The sequence below is a fragment of the Phallusia mammillata genome, chromosome 7 (genome assembly GCF_965637545.1).
Source record: "Phallusia mammillata chromosome 7, kaPhaMamm4.hap1.1, whole genome shotgun sequence".
NCBI lineage: Eukaryota > Metazoa > Chordata > Ascidiacea > Phlebobranchia > Ascidiidae > Phallusia > Phallusia mammillata.
Window position 1 is genome coordinate 24,919,828 of NC_137258.1, and position 18,357 is coordinate 24,938,184.

The 18,357-nt window shown below is 36.6% G+C and overlaps 6 protein-coding genes across 7 annotated transcripts; 5 read left to right on the plus strand and 1 right to left on the minus strand.

The window, feature by feature from the left end:
- Positions 1-302: 302 nt before the first annotated feature.
- LOC145237989 (retinol dehydrogenase 14-like) lies at positions 303-3,788 on the minus strand. 2 transcript variants are annotated; one of them, XM_080101003.1, is made up of 7 exons: positions 3,687-3,788; positions 3,146-3,327; positions 2,840-2,972; positions 2,666-2,775; positions 2,439-2,607; positions 1,398-1,617; positions 303-1,064 (listed from the first exon to the last, which is right to left on the minus strand). In XM_080101003.1, exons 1-7 carry the CDS (start codon positions 3,706-3,708, stop codon positions 968-970), a joined length of 933 nt encoding a protein of 310 aa, XP_079957129.1. In that variant the 5' UTR covers positions 3,709-3,788; the 3' UTR covers positions 303-967. The 2 variants fall into 2 exon arrangements, with proteins under 2 accessions (XP_079957129.1, XP_079957130.1); XM_080101004.1 differs by lacking the exon at positions 3,687-3,788 and adding an exon at positions 3,413-3,614.
- Positions 3,789-4,336: 548 nt separating this feature from the next.
- On the plus strand, positions 4,337-6,389 carry LOC145237992 (chromatin accessibility complex protein 1-like). The gene is made up of 3 exons (XM_080101006.1): positions 4,337-4,572; positions 5,347-5,464; positions 6,158-6,389. The coding sequence occupies exons 1-3, from the start codon at positions 4,438-4,440 to the stop codon at positions 6,262-6,264; spliced, it is 360 nt and encodes a 119-aa protein (XP_079957132.1). The 5' UTR covers positions 4,337-4,437; the 3' UTR covers positions 6,265-6,389.
- Positions 6,390-6,889: 500 nt separating this feature from the next.
- On the plus strand, positions 6,890-8,343 carry LOC145237991 (mortality factor 4-like protein 1). The gene has a single exon (XM_080101005.1). It carries the CDS (start codon positions 7,225-7,227, stop codon positions 8,131-8,133), a length of 909 nt encoding a protein of 302 aa, XP_079957131.1. The 5' UTR covers positions 6,890-7,224; the 3' UTR covers positions 8,134-8,343.
- A 36-nt stretch (positions 8,344-8,379) lies between these two features.
- Positions 8,380-10,534, plus strand: LOC145237987 (tubulin-specific chaperone C-like). Its single transcript, XM_080101001.1, has 3 exons — positions 8,380-8,867; positions 9,188-9,440; positions 9,961-10,534. Exons 1-3 carry the CDS (start codon positions 8,381-8,383, stop codon positions 10,253-10,255), a joined length of 1,035 nt encoding a protein of 344 aa, XP_079957127.1. The 5' UTR covers position 8,380; the 3' UTR covers positions 10,256-10,534.
- A 483-nt stretch (positions 10,535-11,017) lies between these two features.
- LOC145237988 (uncharacterized) lies at positions 11,018-14,900 on the plus strand. The gene is made up of 6 exons (XM_080101002.1): positions 11,018-11,850; positions 11,976-12,184; positions 12,761-12,854; positions 13,079-13,266; positions 13,654-13,865; positions 14,517-14,900. The coding sequence occupies exons 1-6, from the start codon at positions 11,720-11,722 to the stop codon at positions 14,670-14,672; spliced, it is 990 nt and encodes a 329-aa protein (XP_079957128.1). The 5' UTR covers positions 11,018-11,719; the 3' UTR covers positions 14,673-14,900.
- A 2,254-nt stretch (positions 14,901-17,154) lies between these two features.
- LOC145239112 (uncharacterized) lies at positions 17,155-18,305 on the plus strand. Its single transcript, XM_080102394.1, has 4 exons — positions 17,155-17,307; positions 17,435-17,643; positions 17,971-18,064; positions 18,116-18,305. The coding sequence occupies exons 1-4, from the start codon at positions 17,177-17,179 to the stop codon at positions 18,303-18,305; spliced, it is 624 nt and encodes a 207-aa protein (XP_079958520.1). The 5' UTR covers positions 17,155-17,176.
- The last annotated feature ends 52 nt before the right edge of the window (positions 18,306-18,357 follow it).

The window sequence follows — 18,357 nt, forward strand, 5'->3', positions numbered from 1 at the left end:
AATTCTGATTAACACACAAAATTAAATTCATTTTCATATTTATTCCAACCAGTGCAGTTGTAACTTTTACGTTAGTCAAATTTGCAATTGGTTCCACCTAATTATAATACAGGGTTAAGCATTAAGTAAATGACAAACATTTACGCAACTCCTTAGCTGCAATATCAACATCAGTTAATATTTGAAGGTGCGTTTAACGTGGTTGCATAAGTAACTGATTTATATTATACTTACCGGTAATTTCACAAACCTAATATGCGTGTTGACTTCATGCTATCACGCCCGTTAAACAAAAATCGGTATTTTAATGTCAATACATGTTTATTGTTAATCTCAACGCAGACAAACGAATCATTTAATACGACCGAATGGGTAAACTAACACAAAACAAAGTCTTTCTGGTTGTCGCCCAACACTTGTCGTACAATTACGTTTTACACTAAGCCGAAAACAAAACAATTGCAACACAGACAAAAGTTTATCCTGAAGGAAAATGTACCTGATAATTTGGTTCACGTAAAATGAAACATTTACAAATAACTGCAACGACATACCGGTCGAAATTAACTTACCAATTAACCAACTGAACAAAGTTATGAAGATTTACAATATGTCAACCTGGTCTTGTGTATATATAGAACGCCATGAAGTATTAAGCAATGTTACAGTGTTAATCACTATCTGGTAAATTGTGGCACATGTGTACATGCATTGAAAGTTTCGTAAATATAACATGCTGTATCACAAATAAAAATCGCAATAAACGCCACACAATGTAGGTTATTTTAGTACAAACACGTTGCTACTTAAACATAAACTGTATTATTGCAATTTTTTGATAAATTAAAAGACATATTTGCAATATTTAATATGAAAACGCTAATCCATGGTAGCAACATACATTCCAGCGAACACTTTAAGTAGAAGTTCAAACAAGTGAAACATCCTTCAACCGAAACTGCAGGTTTTACAATCCACACCATTCTTCTGACATCTTCCACAGTTTTTCAGCATCATCCCTGTTAAGTGCTTTGGGAAGAAGCTCTTCCTCTGCACAGTTGGAACTGTTGAACAAAAACTTTAAGCATTGTGCTAAAACCAAAAACAATCTGGATTATTTAGGGGTTTTATTGATAACGGTGTGACAATGATCGAAAAACGAAAGTTTCCCGAAATAATTTTATGATTTAGCATCACAGATATAAGTAAAAGTAAAGAATGGAACACGATGCATTTATCTGTTCCAATGAGGAATATAACAGCGCTTTTCAATGATAATGGGCATTCGCCGAAACGTCTGACAATAAAGCATGTCGCTCGATAGTTGTTACGACTTTTAAAACGTTTCGAAGTGAAGAACAATGTCATGGAAAAAAGCTGATTTCAACAAGTCTGACCTAAAATATTTTCCCGTAACATCTTGCAGTTCTGGGGCAATCGCACAAAATATCGAAGCTTGTGATCCTTGTTCAGGTGTTTTGAAAAACAATGGAAGCAATGGCCAAATGAGATTTCGGAAAAACCTTCGGATAGCTGATGTATTTTCTTCTCTCATGTGTCGTCCAAGGTTAGTGTTAACCATTCCTGGGTGCAGAGCATTGCATGTCACACCAGTGCCTGCAAAAACAATGAAGTACTAGTAAGCAAAATAAACTATACTTCGGCTAATAAATATTGGTTTCAACTTTATACAGACGAATCCGGTTGTCGCAATGTATCATATTTTTCTTTGCGACAGATGAATTTACATTAATGAGACAACCATCTGAAGTTTTTCTCCGAATGCAGTCTGGGAATAGAAAATTCCCCAAACCATAATAACGGTCACAACGCACAACCTTAACACATGCTTTCTATCCAGGTGGGTGATGTAATTTAATAAGTATTTGTTTTTAAAGAGCTACATTGTACCTGTCCCACCAGGTACTAACTCTTGCATACTGAAACAATGGTCAAAATGGAGACAAAATAAAGTGTCAGCAGTTTTGCCTCACACTAATCAGTTTGTGAAAAGCAAGTAGATACAGATCACACATTATAGTATGCTAGTCTATCAAACTAACTTATTTGATTTTTTACAATAAGGGGTGATCTGCAGTGATAATATGTAACCTTCAAGTGGTAGGGGGAAGTATTAACAAACAGTATAAGGCTACATTCCTTCACCATCGCATCCACAAAGCACAGCTAATGCTACCAGCTCTTGTCAATCAATTAAAGTCAATACTGTCAGATATTAAACAGATTGTTTCCAAACTTATCAATAATTTATGCAATTATCTGGATTATGCATTTAAGCCCGATGCGATTAACAAAATGCCTTTCAACAACCGATAAGCAATGGTTTGGAATTTACAGTTGTTACAAAATGAAACAAAATGTGTGCTTACCGGTATTCAGCAGTAAACATTATTCAATAGTTGATAAAACAGATTTACCTTCCAGCTTTCGACTGAGCTCCTGAGCAAACAAAGTGTTGGCAAGTTTGCTGTCAAAATAAGCTGGAAATGGTTGGTAGTTTTTATCGTTCATCATATCGTCCCATTTCATTTCCCCTCTCTTATATCCAGCTGATGACACAACCACGATTCGACTCGGTGAACTTTTCTGAATACAAATTACTTTTAAGTGGTGCCAAGTTAAACAATGTTACACTTGTACCAACTTTTAACAAATCCAGCAACAGATTTGTGAGGAGAAAGTGGCCGATGTGGTTTATGCCAATATGAGTTTCAAATCCATCAACAGTCTTTCCTTGTGGACAATACATAACACCTGATAGCAACAACACACAGGATTACATTGCTAGATTTCAGGCAAGGATGAATTTAAAACCAACCTGCGTTGTTTATTAGAATATCCAATCTGTCTTCTTTTTGTAAAAAACTTTCTGCAAATTCCCGAACTGATGCAATGGACCCCAAATCTAGTTTGAAAATTTCAATAATAGTTTCTGGAGTTTCTGCAAGAATCTGCATTCAAGATATACCATTGAAAACAATAAACATAAACACCAAAAAATCCAAATCATTTTTTACATCAGAAATATTTCACAAAATCAACAAACTATGTCATTGGTAAGATGGTTATAACTCCTAATTTACTCATAAAAAGGAAAAAAATAGTTTTTTAATTTTCTTTTAACCTTTTCCTTTCCTTCTTGAGCACTTTTTGTATCTCTGCAAGCCATCACAATTTTCGCTCCTCGTTTAGCTAAATTTTTTGCTGTTTCAAATCCAATTCCACTATTGGCTCCAGTAATAACAACAGTTTTCCCATCAAGCCGAACGTCGCAATCAACTTTTCCATTTTTCACAGACGTTTGACCTGGTTTTATAAATGTTCGGATTTTAGTATATTTATAACTTAGCATTGTTTTAGCAAATGTAAAATAAATGTACAATATATATACCTGCCATTGCTGTTCTTGTTATTAAAACTTGAACGATTTTACCAGAACAGTTTTATGATAAGTAAGCTGCAAAACACATCAAAAATACCACAGTCTCCAAACACAGTAAAATATTTATGATTTCATTAAACGCGAGTAAATAATTAATTAGTTTTGTTTGTTTGCGGTTATGTAACAACCAGTTCATGTTTGTTACGCAATCATTTTTCACGCATGACAACTAACAGCGCCAAATTTTTCTGGAATGAGCATAACCTCACAACAGGGAATTTACCCGTTGTCCATTGAAACTTCATGGGTTGTTGAGAACAAGTTCAACTCATGGGAGTTTTCATTCTCCTGCGCGTTGCTGGTTTTGGCGGAAATATCAAATCTACAAAACCACATCTCAAACTATAATAGACTATTTATGTGTAAAAATGGTTGATTTTGGGCTAGAAATACGTTTAACAAGTTTACCATTTCTAAACTTTCTTCGTCTAGTTTTTCTTGGTAGATACTTTAACACCAAAAACTAGCGGCACTGGAGTCCGGTTCACTTTAGGTCAAATGACAAATAGTATATGATAGTTTATAACTGTTGTTTAAACCATTAGAATGCAACTGTTGTTGTAGTGTAGTGGAAAAAACAATGCCTCATGCGCACAATTTTTGGGTTCAAATCCCGTTTAATTTTTTTCTTTTTTTTGCAGACTTGTAGAAATGCCGGCGGTGAGGGCTATTCGGGTCAGGTGAAGGTTTAAAATCATAAATAACGTTAAAAACAAGCATTTTCAAACATTTGACCTGACGTTACCTTTTTGACCTAAAGTGAACCGGACTCCAGTGCCGCTAGTTTTTGGTGTTAAAGTATCTACCAGTTTTTCTTACTTTTCAAAATAGAAACAATAATGGTGCTGGCGCCATTTAGCGGAATTTTGTTGGTAGCCTCAAAACTTTAAACGTGAGTTGGTAGTTTAATAACCATAACTTGCAAAAGTTGTCTTATAAACTAAAGATGTTCGTGTGAAGCATTAAGAAAGACGATGGAAATAAAATCACCCAAGCAGGGTTCTGCTATTTCAGGTTTGCCCTTGTCCCGTGTGAAAATTATCATGAAAAGTTCCCCAGATGTTGATCATATCAGCCCAGACGCTTTGCAAGCAATGTCCAAAGCAACGGTATGTATGCCAGATTGGAAAGAATGGATTTTTGGATTTTCAATATTTTGGATTTTCCCTTGTAATCCGCGCAAATTTAGGCTTTTGACGTGTAATCCGCGCAACTTAGCACAGATTCCATAGATAACTTCAATAAACTGTCTGTAAAATTTTAGATTTACGTTGCACAATGAAGTTCTATGTCGTCACGAGCCTTATTTCGCGAACAATCCACGTAAATCAGTCAAGCGCATCGTAACTTACCGATCGTCACGCTTGCAATAACATTTCTAATTCGCTAACGTAGTCTTTGAAAGTACATTTTATCAGTATTTTTAGGACGTAGTTATGACATTAAAGTGACTACCGGATAGGCAAGTTACATAAAATAATGTTTTAATAATTTAGGGCAGTTTGGCATTCTTAAATTACTTCATGAGAAAGAAACATAACAGCAAAAAATGTTTGAATCGTTATGAAAATGATAATTTGCAGAGTTTAGCGAAACAGCTGCGTACGCAATAGAGCAAAACTGAAGATTCGTAAAGTGTTTATTTTGTTGTTCTTTTTGTCAGATAGTGTTGCAAGCGCTACATGCAAAGTGCGTTAATCGTTAAATCCACCTGTCAATCAAAAGTCTATCAATCCGTGCAGAAAATTTTTATTCCGCGCAAAAATCCGCGCAATTATTTTGACGAAAAAAATATCCTCCGCGCAAAAAAAAACTTTCCAATCTGGTATGTATGTTGCATTCGTGTTTGTGAATTGCATACCAAGTTGCTTTATTTTTTTTAGGAAATGTTTGTTTCATATTTATCAATGAAGGCTCATGATCATGCAAACAAAAGATCCATAGAATACAAAAATTTGGCTGATGTTGTCAATAATGATGATGTGTTTGGATTTTTACAAGGTATGTTTTCGTTTTATATTACTAGCATGAGTGAAAAATACCTGGTTTGACTATCATTACAAATGTATAACATAAATAAAGTTAACAAATGTCCTGCTTGTGGCATGGACTTTGGAATATACAAATTTAACATTTATGGGATACTAATGTCACTGTTAAGTTTCAAGTATCGGTTATTGTTACATGCTAGCTTTCAAAAATCTTTTCAAGCACCAAGTGGAATAAGACTTTCATGGTTGGCATCTCCTATAGCATGATTATTCAATCAATGTGTTTACAGAACCAAACTGTTTCATTTTTATCTTGTGAAGTACATTATCTGCTACTCTGCATTAGTGGGACCCATGTGTTACGTACAGACTTTTTACCCCATCACTCCATGAGTTTCTGAAACATTTTTTTCCAGTTTCCTTTATGTGTCACTGGAATAGATATGACAAAAGTGCCTCTTACTCCCCAACTGCCATACTTTCTCCCTTAATGATAAAAAATGCTGCTAAGGGCATCAACGTAAAGGACCACTGCATTCATGTGTTTACCATTTTGCTAAATGCAACTTAGCTCTTGAAGTAATAATGTTGTTGGATTTGAAGTAAGGAACTAATCTGCACATTAGTACGAGAAAAACCTGAAAGGAAATCCAAGTAGACCTTGTTTATGATGACGGGGAAATTAAAGGCATATTTGTTGCAGAGGTTATTCCACACAAAATAACGGTGAGAGAATATTGGAAACTTCGAAACAGTCAACAACGGAGTGAAGACGAGTCTTCAGATGATCAGGGATCAGGAGACGGATGAAAAAAAACAGTCGATGTCAACAGAAACTTTGACAATCTTTGTGGTTAAAATTATGGATTTGCAAAGACATTTTATTTGTATTTCCCATGTGTGTTAAATTGCGAGTACATCTTTATTGAATCCTATTGTTATCTCATTGTTAAAATACTTTGTATTTTACTTTGTGACAATCAATCAATATTAACTCAAGAAAAAATGACAGATGTTAAAAAAATATCTGAAAAATGTCAGATGTAGCAGCTGGTACAATGGTACAGCGTAAAACCAATTGTTCAAAAAAAAAGTTTGTGCGTTTGTTTATAATTTAAGGCACAATATGTGATTTTTGTTTATCTTTGGTAATTACGAAAGCAAAATAATAATTAATAGCTGAAAACTCCAGATTGGTACTCGTCACTCGCTTGAAAAACCTGTTATGTCGTAAGTAACAAATCACATCGCCGGAACAAGGATTTGCATCGTCGCCAAAATTCTGCCCTAAAAAGTAAGAATCGCTCGTTTGTATCACGTGTTTATGGCGCAAACAACGAATCAAACAAAAACATGTTATATGAGATATAAACACAGTGGGAAACCTGTCTTTTTTGCTGCGAAACAGATCATTGCAATCACTTTGAAACATACCAGGCCATGTGCGACCGACCGAAATCAATTAATGTTTGTTACTGGGACCACATAAAAAGTAACCAACAACACAACAAGTCTTTGGATTAGTGCCGTACCATTTTCTTTACACCACCGCCAATGATTTTTGATCATTCAATATTTAAAAAATTATACAACAACAATAATTATTAAATTGTTGAGAATTTATCCGCCTAACTGGGACCAGGTCGACTGGTCGAGAATTTTTACGTCGACTCGTGTTTGTTGGTTGAGTTTTCAAGAACATTCGTGTTTGCGAGTTGGTGAGTTCGTTTTTGTAATTTTAAGTAGTTTCAGTAATTGTAACAACTGACTATGGCACCGAAAGCAGTGAAGTTTAGTGACGGGGAAAGGGTGCTTTGTTTTCATGGACCTTTAATGTATGAAGCAAAGTGTATGAAATCAGAAATTCGTGACGGAAGCAAAAGTTTTTATATGATTCATTACAACGGGTGGAACAAACACTGGGACGAATGGGTTCCAGAAACTAGAGTACTAAAGTACAACGATGTAAACTTGCAAAAACAAAAAGATCTTTTAAAACAACATGGAAAAGATAAAACCAAACGGGGAAAAATGGCAAAATTTGTAAAACCTGACAAAGAGAAAACTTCACAGGAGCAAGTTAAAAAGGCGGAAGCACCTCCAATATTGGGGGAACCTAAAAAGAAGAAATCACGGATTGATCCGTCCGTGGAGTCAGAGGATGCTTATATTGCAAAAGTTGAGGTTAACATTCAAATACCAAGTGAACTAAAACCGATACTTGTTGATGATTGGGATTTGGTGACGCGACAAAAACGAGTTTGCAAGTTACCCACCACAGATACAGTTGACAGTATATTGGACATGTATGCGAACGCAAATAGTGAAACTACGGAGAAAAGAAGTACCATGTCAGAATTCACTGCTGGAGTAAAAGAATATTTTAATGTGATGTTGGGATCTCAGCTACTTTATCGCTGTGAACGACAACAATATAATGAAATACTTGACCAACACCCAGAGTTAACTGCTTCACAAATATATGGATTTACCCACTTATTAAGATTCTTTGTTCGAGTGGGACCAATATTGTCCTACACTAATCTTAATGATAAGAACATGTCCGATCTTCTAAAGCACATGCATGAATTTTTAGCATACCTGGAAACAAATGTTTCATCATTTTTTAATGTGAATGAATATCAATCATTGACTGATCACAAAAAAGCAATTTCATGATTTGTATAATTTACTAATGGGTGAAATTCAAAACTTACTTAAAACATATCAAATATGTTTTATCTTGTAAATTGTTTTCATGTGGAGATGGTCAAAAATTACCAACTCATTTTATTTGTTTTTATGCATAAGTTGAAAGAAAACAGCTTCTTTTAAAAATTTTGTGCTTTCACACTGCCGTTATGTATACTTTTAATAATTTTAATTTCAGGGAAACCACCTACTTTAGCTATTTGTTTAAATTATTATGGCTGTTCAAAAAGCAGAAGCATTTACCATTAGCGAGACGGAAAATGTCTTAACCGACAAAAAAGATTTCATTGCAAACAAGTTGAGTGAAAGAAAGCAAGCTCGGACGAGCAAATGGACACAACAACACGAAGAATCCGAGGGCAAAAAAGTTACAGAAGAAAAGTCAAGTTTTTTTCAGAAATACTTCAATGATGAGATTTCCACCATCACCAATTTGCTGCAGTGCACTGGTATCGCTCCAACTGATCGTTTGGCATTGACCGAACACTTTGACTCCATTGTTATGTCCCATCAAAGATTGCAAAAGTTTTTCAATGATTCTGTTATGTTTTTGCCGGCTTTCAAGGCTAGAGTGGCTCAAGAACAACTTAACTTGTTAATGGAGGAAATTAATGAGAGAAAAAATAATATGATTCCTAAGAAAAAATTCACCTTCAAATCCAAGGTCAAGAAGAGTGAGAACAAGGAAAACAGCCATGAAGGTGAGTCGTGTTTGAATCTTGAGTTTGTAATCATCAGCTGGACAACCAACATAACTCAAAAATAAGTGGCCTACTGTTTATAACTTGCCTGTTTAAAGAAGTATTCAGAAACAGAATTAAATAGTTCCTTATTGTTGTGTTGGTTTTTATTGCATCACTAACTGTTAGACCAAGTGTGAGACAGTCGAATTGGTGTTAATGATTAATTATTCTTGGTTTGGCAAATAGAAAATGTAGTTTACTGCTGGTGTATGTAATTATGTTTTAAAAGTGCAAATTGAAAAAGTTTTGAAACCTAATTTCTTGTTATGTCTGTCTAGCTCCTGTTGTTAACAAGGGGAGTGGATTGCAAAAATATGCTCAAAAACTCAACCAAGGATGTGAAATAAGTGGAAAAACTGATGAAACAATTACTCTAAACAGCAATGTGGTCAACCAGAAGGATTTGACATTATCTAAGCTTGTTGGTTGCAAAGTATATTTGTTGGGAGCCCCGAGTACTGTACATATCAACAATGTGGAAAAATGCACTATTGTCATTGGGCCAGTGTCTGGATCAGTATTTGTAGACTGGTGGGTATCTGTGTGTGTTTTCTTATGCTCTTATTGTTTTATTTGACCAGAGTACAAACTGACAACTGAATTTTAAAAATTACATAATAAAAATCTCGTTTTACATCAGGGATTGCTCAGGTTATTTGTACATTGTGTATCTTCATTTGTTACACCCACCCACCTCATTATTAACAAGTGAAAGAATATGGCCATTTCATCTTTTTCTGTGATAATAAGGCAGCTTCCTTATGAACAAAAGTAAAGACTGTAATGACGTATGTAAGGGTATGTTATAAACGTCAGCAGTTGGTTAAGCTCTTCTCGTGTTTCAGCACTTGTGCACAACTTTATGTTTTATGAAAATATTTTCCTAATAACGAAATCCGACTATGAATATCTTGGAATATATATTTTGCCTAATTTCAACTTTAGTTCCTGAAAACAACAAGATATGAACAGTGACCATCGATGACCATGCTGCCTGTTGAAGGGTCAGATACTGTTCAGTTCAAATATTCTTATGTTGGTTTTGTTGTAGGTGCACTGATTGTGAAATAGCCACTGGATGTCAGCAACTCAGAGTCCATCACACATCAGACACCAACTTTTATTTGAATGTTTCAAGTCGTGCAATAATAGAAGATACAACAAAAGTTGGATTCGCTCCGTACAACTTCGATTACCCAGAACTTGAAAACCACCTCAAACTTGCTGGATTGAATGGTTGTAAAAATAACTGGAATAAAGTTGATGATTTCAACTGGCTAGCCATGGATTCAGTCTCCCCTAACTGGCAAATAATAAATGCCGAAAATCGTCGTAACTTATGGTGAACTACCCTGAAATATTGTTAAAAAGTCTATTTCATGTTTAGGTGCTATTCTACATGTAACCGTATAGTAGCAAATCTGTATAGTTAGATCACCTGTTAAGTTATATAAAAGCATTTTAATTTAACTTTTAGTTTAGGATTGTGCTGTTTGGTTTCACTTTGCTGTTTCATATCATTTGTTGTTTGCACTGTGATTATTTGTCTGTTGAAATATTCTGCTGTTCTCATAATGTGCTGTTTCAATTCATGGTAATTGTCTAAACATGGTATATATAACTTATTCTACACTGTTTTTTTCGTCCAAAGTTAGTTTGCACCGCAGTAACCTTCGTTGCGCCACACGTGTTGATTATGACGTAATAGTCGCATAGTGACGCGCGTCACGTGGTTTATGTGCACGTTGAGGTGCGGCGTATCGGGTGCAATAATATAGTTATGAGGTGAACGTTACCTTTATGTGAGATTACCAAGCGAATGACTGCGAAGTTATGTGCACGGAGTAACGGTAAAAAATGTCAAAATATTCATGATACAGAAAACCTCGGTTAATCCGGACCCGTTTGGGCCAAAAAATGTCCGAATTGGGCATATATCCGGATTAACCGATGTCCATTAGTTTTACCAAATTACAATCATTTGTACCTCGTGTTTTGTTACAATTATGAGAAGATATGGATTAACCGAAGTTTGCTGAATCTTATATTATTCGACAACGCCTGCCTATTACTTTGCATTATTTTGAATCTGCTCCACCTGTATGGTACTTGTTCCCTGTAAAGCGCTGTTTCTCAACCTTTTTGATTGTTTAGGCCAAAAGGAAGTTTTTCAAAAGCCTGTTAGGAGCCGCAAAACAAGCGAATAAAAAAGAATTCCGGTGAACGGCTAACAACAAGAATCTGAATAGTTTCTTTTTTAATAACACTTCTCTGCAGAAAGCTCACTGATTCTGACTTATAGGACACAATACATTCCATAAACAATTACCTCTGTACATAATGAATAACTTTGGAATAATGATAGTGTTTTAATTGCATTGTCAACTTTTACAAATAGTAGATTTGGAAACTTTTTTTTGGCTATTGTAGCTTTCATGGTAATCTTTGGTGGTTTTCTGGGGTCTGGTGAGGGCCGACAACAAGTAGTTGGGAGCCGCATATGGCCATGAGAGCCGCGGTTGAGAATCACTGCTGTACAGTGTTCTATAGTTTCACTTTAGTGGGAAAGTACCAATTTTTATTATCATGTTTCGTCACATTGTGTCAAGAAAATGTGGTAATTTCCTTATTGTTTTTGAGTCATCAACTTTACGCTATAAAACAAACACGGAAGTCGTTGAACAGAAGTTATACGGAGCACAGTTAACACTCTGTTGTGTAGCTAAACTATACAAAGTAGTGAGTGATATCGAATAATAGTGTTACACTTATTTATGTGATTAATTTTTAGTTGCAAAAAACGTAAAAACATGAACATAACAGAAGAACGGAAACCAGCAGTAGATTATCGGCAATGGACTTTTGTTATTATCTTCGAAACGTGTTTGCTCGTGTTTGCCACGTACCTTTTGATTTCGCTCATCCTGCTTTTCCGTGAATTGTAAGTACCAAATTGTTATGAGTAAATGTTGTTACATATTTAATTGAAAATTGCTTGTTTTTTACTTTGGCCTTTAAGTCTACCGTTTAGGACTATACGATCTTTATGTCACTGTTTCTATTTAGAATTCTAAGGTCGAGGAAGAAAGGACAGACCCGGTTTAATTCGGGCACTGTGAAGCTCCGGTTCATCCTCTACGCTCTGTTCACTGCTTCTGTCACTTTGGGGGTCGCAAAGTTTTCTCTGGCGCAAGTTGTTTATTATTCCCCAATCCCAGTTTCGCCGTCGAAATGTGCCATCATCGGGAAGTCCTACCAGTTCATCCATACTGTGGGTTAGTGATTTGTTTGTGACAAAGCGTTTAACACTTACAACTAACAAAGTTTCAGTATGAATAAGGAACTGAGGAATGAAGATGCCATTAGGCGAAATATATATTCCAAGATATTCATCATCAGATTTTGTTACCTGGAAAATACTTTCCATTAGTTATTGAATTAAATAAACGTTAATCGTCGATGACCATGCTGCCTGTTGAAGGGTCAGATACTGTTCAGTTCAAATACTCTCAACGAAGTTTCAGTTTTTTTATTTTGCAATTATCTAATAATCCGACGCATAAAAATTGCACGACGGAATTTTTGGGGTGATTTTGTTTTCATTATACGCAGAAACTTGATGACGTAACTCATGACGTACGCAACGACAAAAACGTGCAGTTTCGCATTGTTTGCGGATGACACGATAAAGCAAAATGTTTGACGGGGATTTCAGAAACTGAATGTAAACTTTTCATTAAGAACCAAAAAAATGTATCGGTACTGTTGGTACGCTCGGTTTACTCAGAGCTCACCTAAAACTTTTGAACGATACTTTCCAATATTTATTTAACTTCAACCATGTTTTGCAGGAACTACTTGTCTGTATTCATTTCTGTGGCTGCGACAAAACACTTTATACAGAGAACCAAAGTTATCACGACTCGCGACCAAACCTGTGATAAGGTGGGAAATATAATGTTTGTTGCGTGCATGGGTGTCAAGCAGTGGTGGGATTCAGCCGGATCGCACCGGTTCTGTAGAACGAAATTTTGTAAGATCAGCGAACCGGATTACTGGTTACTGTCAATGGACTTTTTGTAACAAAACCGGCTGAAAATGTGACTTTTGTGATAGAACCGGCTGAAAATTTTTAAATCCCACCACTTGTGAAAAACTATTTACTCCAGGTTCAGCCGAGTTTTGCTGTTTGTCATTTTGCTGACTGGAATCTGTGGAGCGGTTGGAGTCCTCGTGTCAACAACGGAGGCGGACTTGGCTGTGTTGAACGGAACCAACGCTTGTTATTACGTCGTGAAAACCGGGGCGAATGCGATCGTGGTTTACGTCAGCTATGCTGTCGTCATCATCATTCAGGGTTAGTACTTTAACGTAACTGCTCAACTACATTAATGAACCAGGTTTTTGTATAGTGAAGGAATTTTGCAACTTCTGCGTTTTGTTTGATTATTTTACTTTATCCTCATATACTTACCTTACTGGCCAACCTTATTGAGATCTTCTGTCAATTGCATTTTTATTCCGACGTGTTGACGTCCTATACAGGTCGCTTTCTTCAGGGTAAATAACACTGAATGCGAGTAGTACAGTGTACGAAAAACAAAGGAAAAATATTTATTTTTTTGTATTATACCTGGCAGCAACAGTTTATTTAACCGGTCAACTATATTGATAAACTAGTTTATTTCGCTTTTTAATAACTTTTGCATTTTGTTAAAGTCTTATTAAATATTTTACTTTGTAGGATCATTGCTGTTTTTATTTATTCACATTCTACGACTTCACCGAAAAGAACTTCTCTTTTATTCCTCCACAAACCCTGGAGTAAAATATTCAACTTCTAACAGGGTTGGCCGCTTGGTGCGCTATTGCTCCATCGCAGCTTTGGTTTCAGCCGGAGTAGATTTGACTCTAGTTGTGATTGACCCGCTCATCAAAGGAAGAGTTATCCAATTGGTAAGAATTTATGTGTTTTGCTGCTGTACATTTCTACGTTATCCGGCCCGAACCCGAATCGTTTTTGAGAAGCCCGTTTAGACCCGGAAGTTTGATTGACAGGCCTCTCAACATAAGCCTTCAAAACGTAACACTGTACAGCATATACTTAAAAACGGCACATTAGGGATATTGGACATAAGATGAAGTAAAGGCAACTAGCTACTTAGTTGGCTAATTTTGACTAAAGAAAACAACGGACACAGAATCAGGCCCGAATTAAGCCTGTTTGTTTAACAAAACTCAAGCCCGAACCCGACTCGAAAAGCCCGGCCCGACTTATAACTCTGCAGCGTTATCCAGGGTAAAACAGGCAGGGAAATGAAGTATTTTATAAAAAGACCGGCCAAAGTCCGTTTTATGTTTCAGTCCTTCAGGTTTCCAAAATATTATTCAAGTATTTCACCTCCAATACTGTTGGATATAATTGAAACCATAACATTGTATGTGTTAAGTTTGTTACGCTGCAATAATGATAGAAACGCACTCTCACGTACGAATCTGCCCGCTTCACGAACCACAGGTCACACTATAATGTTGGCAGGCAATCGCTACGTTAAAATCACCCCTACTGTCCCATGCAGCCCGCCAATCTCGTGTTTTTCTGCACAGGTCACTAACTGGCTGTGGGATTGCGATTACGCCGTCAACATGGCTTGCACGCTTTTCTGCTTCGCGAACTGGAAACAAATTTTGCTTCCTTGTAAATTTTCGGAGCTTAATGACGACGAAACGACCACGGCGACTGCTGGGTCTTCAACGGTTTAGACTTTTTTTGCTTTTTACCCAAACTCGGAATGTGATTCACTAAACTGCACAGCCATGTCCACAAATTGAAATGTGTTTTACTTTATTCTGAGTCTAAGTGCTTTTACTTTATACTTTTGTCATCGGGATTTCTTCCTCGGCCAATTTACTTTCAATTTCCAATTTTTTTCCGAAACAGCAAAATTTCCTGCAACGTTAATTAAAGAAACAGTTTTTTCGTCGTTAAAATATTTGGTTGATTGAAGGTGTGGCGTATCGGGTGCAAAAATATGGTTATGAACTAAACGTTGCCTTTATGTGAGTCTGCCAAGTAACCAGAACCCGAGTACTCGGTACCGAGCATCGCTGTTTTTAATGCTCGGTGCTCGGCCGATCAGTTGCACAAAGTGACCCGAGCGTTATGTTTGCATATTCATGCCCTTCTAAACACGAAACTAGTTTTCCAAAGGTTAACTAAGAACAAAAGTGACTGTTTTTTACCCGCTAGATGGCGGAAAACACGTATTTCTGGGGCTATAGTGTTTAATACGCAGCCGGTGTCGTAAGGGAACGTGGAAACCTACAAAACTAGCGTGCAAATATTATTGTTTATGACGTCACAATGCACCGAGTACTAACATGAGATGCTCGGTGCTCGACCAAACGGAATATTTGCAGTTTTCGCTTCTCCCGACTACCAACACATGATTGCGAAGTTATGTGCACTAGGTCAGTGGATCCAATCTTTTTTTAAAGCGACCCAAATACTTCCCAATTCTTTTTTCTGGTTTCTCGCAACCCATTGACATGCATTCTTACTGTTTTGGTTGTATTTTTGTCTCTAAATCAGAAAAGCTTTTCGAAAATTATAACGCCAGTTTGGAAGATAAAACCAGACAAATACTATTCGATTTTTTGACAAAACATTTCCATTTAGCCAAACTTTACATTCATGGAGAACCCTGTACATTCAACATCAAATTACACTACATTTGATACAACACTGAGTAGTTTGGGAAGCGCTATTAGGCCTATAGGAAATGTGAAAGCAAAACCAAATTGGAAAAGCTCGTTCCCGTTTTATTTAAAAAGTATAACCCTTCACCATACATAGCCTCAAGAAAGTGTCCCTGTGGCAAATTAAACGCCCAACCTTGCTCTCGAGATCACAAAAAGTACAAACAATCGCCAGTAAACAAAATATATTCAAATAGCGGCATGTTTAAGCTGATGCCCTATCGCCCCCCAACTTTAAAAACTGTCACCTCTCGGCGGACGAAATACTTCTGGTTGAGGAACCCTGATTTAGCCGTGAGAAATTAAAAAATAACGCTACGAAACAAAGGCAAAGAGTAAATCATGTAATTGTCACAAAAACAGGCGACCCAACAGAATTTTTAGGCGACCCAACTTTGGGTCGCGACCCATAGATTGGAAAACACTGCACTAGGTAACGAAAAACGCATAAAAATATTCAAGATACAGCTAACCTCGGTTAATCCGGGCCCGTTTGAACCAAAAAAATTGTCTGGATTAAGCGAAGATCCGGATTAACCGATGTCGATTAGTTCAAGCCTTACCACATTACAAATCATTTGTACCTCGAGTTTTGTTACAATTATGAGAAGATATGGACTAACCGAGGTTTACTGAATATTATATTATTCGATAACACCTGCCTATATACTTGGCATTATTTTGAACCTGCTCCACAGTACAATACTTGTTCCCTGTTGTAGTGTATAGCGTTCTATGATTTCACTTTAGTGAGAAAGTCGGAAGTTATATTATCATGTTTTGTCGCATGGTTCCAAGGAATATGTGGCAATTTCCTCATTGCTTTTGACATTTTCAAGAAAATGTGGTAATTTCCTGATGTGTTTTCGCTTTACGCGTTAAAACAAACACGGAAGTCGATGAACAGTTAAACCAGGGGTGCACAACCTGCGGCCGCAAAGACGAGTTTGTGCGGCCGTGAATAGTTATTTCAAAAATATATGTACTAAAGAATACTCTTATGGCAAATATTTTTACTTTTAAACTGCTCTAAACACATTTTGTGGAACTGAAGAAAGTATTAACAGCCTTGTAGCCATACGCGTTGGACTTTTTATGCATATTGTGTGCAAACAATGCGAAAAAGCAGATATCACAAGCGTCACAATATAGATTATGACGTCATAAACAGCTAAGGTTCATCGTCAGACTGTTCAACACAATCTGTGTATCAAGTTAGTAAGTAATCTAGGCATTTAAGGCGCCATTCGATGGTATATGTATGTATGATATATACTTATTTCTTTACATCAGTAATTTTAAAGCACAAGCGAGCAGGAAATTAGCAGCCGTTGATGAAATAAGGACTTGCGGTGGGGTCGTCATAGCGAAAAGGTTGTGCACTCCTGAGTTAGACAGATCGGAATTAACGCTCTGTTGTGTAGCAATACCGTTCAGATATAGTAAGTGATATCGAATAATAGTGTTTATTTATGTGATTAATTTTTAGTTGCAAAAAACGTAAAAACATGAACATAACAGAAGAATTAAAACCAGCAGTAGATTATCGGCAATGGAACTTTGTTATTATCTTCGAAACGTGTTTGCTCGTATTTGCCACGTACCTTTTGGTTTCGCTCATCCTGTTTTTGCGTGAATTGTATGTACCAAATTGTTATGAGTAAATGTAGTTACATATTTAATGGGAATCTGTTATTTTATTCTTATTTTGTGCTTTAAATCCACCTTTTATGATTATGATCTTTATGTAACTGTTTCTATTTAAGGATTCTAAGGTCGAGGAAGAAAGGACAGACCCGGTTTAATTCGGGCACTGTGAAGCTCCGGATCGTCCTCTACACTTTGTTCACTGCTTCTGTCACTTTGGGAGTCGCAAAGTTTTCTCTGGCGCAAGTTGTTTATTATTCCCCAATCCCAGTTTCGCCGACGAAATGTGTCATCATCGGGAAGTCCTACCAGTTCATCCACACTGTGGGTTAGTGATTTGTTTGACAAAGCGTTTAACACTTACAACTAACAAAGTTTCAGTTTTGCCGAATTTGAAATTATCTAATCCCGCGCATGAAAATAGCACGGCGGAATTTTTGTGGTGATTTTGTTTTCATTAAGCGCAGAAACTTGTTGACGTAATTTATGACGTATACGCAACGACAAAAACGTCCAGTTTCGCATAAGGTTTGTGGATGACACGGTAATGCAAAATATTTGACGGAACTATTAGAAATTGACGAATGTGACCTTTTTAAAAAACGACTTCGAAGATACTTTCCGATATTCATTCAACTTCAACCATGTTTTGCAGGAACTACTTGTCTGTATTCATTTCTATGGCTGCGACAAAACACTTTATACAGAGAACCAAAGTTATCACGGCTCGCGACCAAACCTGTGATAAGGTGGGAAATATGATGTGTTTTTTTGCAGGAGTGTTAAACTATTTACTCCAGGTTCAGCCGAGTTTTGCTGTTTGTCATTTTGCTGACTGGAATCTGTGGAGCGATTGGAGTCCTCGTGTCAACAACGGAGGCGGACTTGGCTGTGTTGAACGGAACCAACGCTTGTTATTACGTGAAAACCGGGTCTAATGCAATCTTGGTTTTCATCAGCTACGCTGTCGTCATTTTCATTCAGGGTTAGTCCTTTAACATAACCGGTGAAATCCACAGTTTATTTTTAGTAATATCATTTC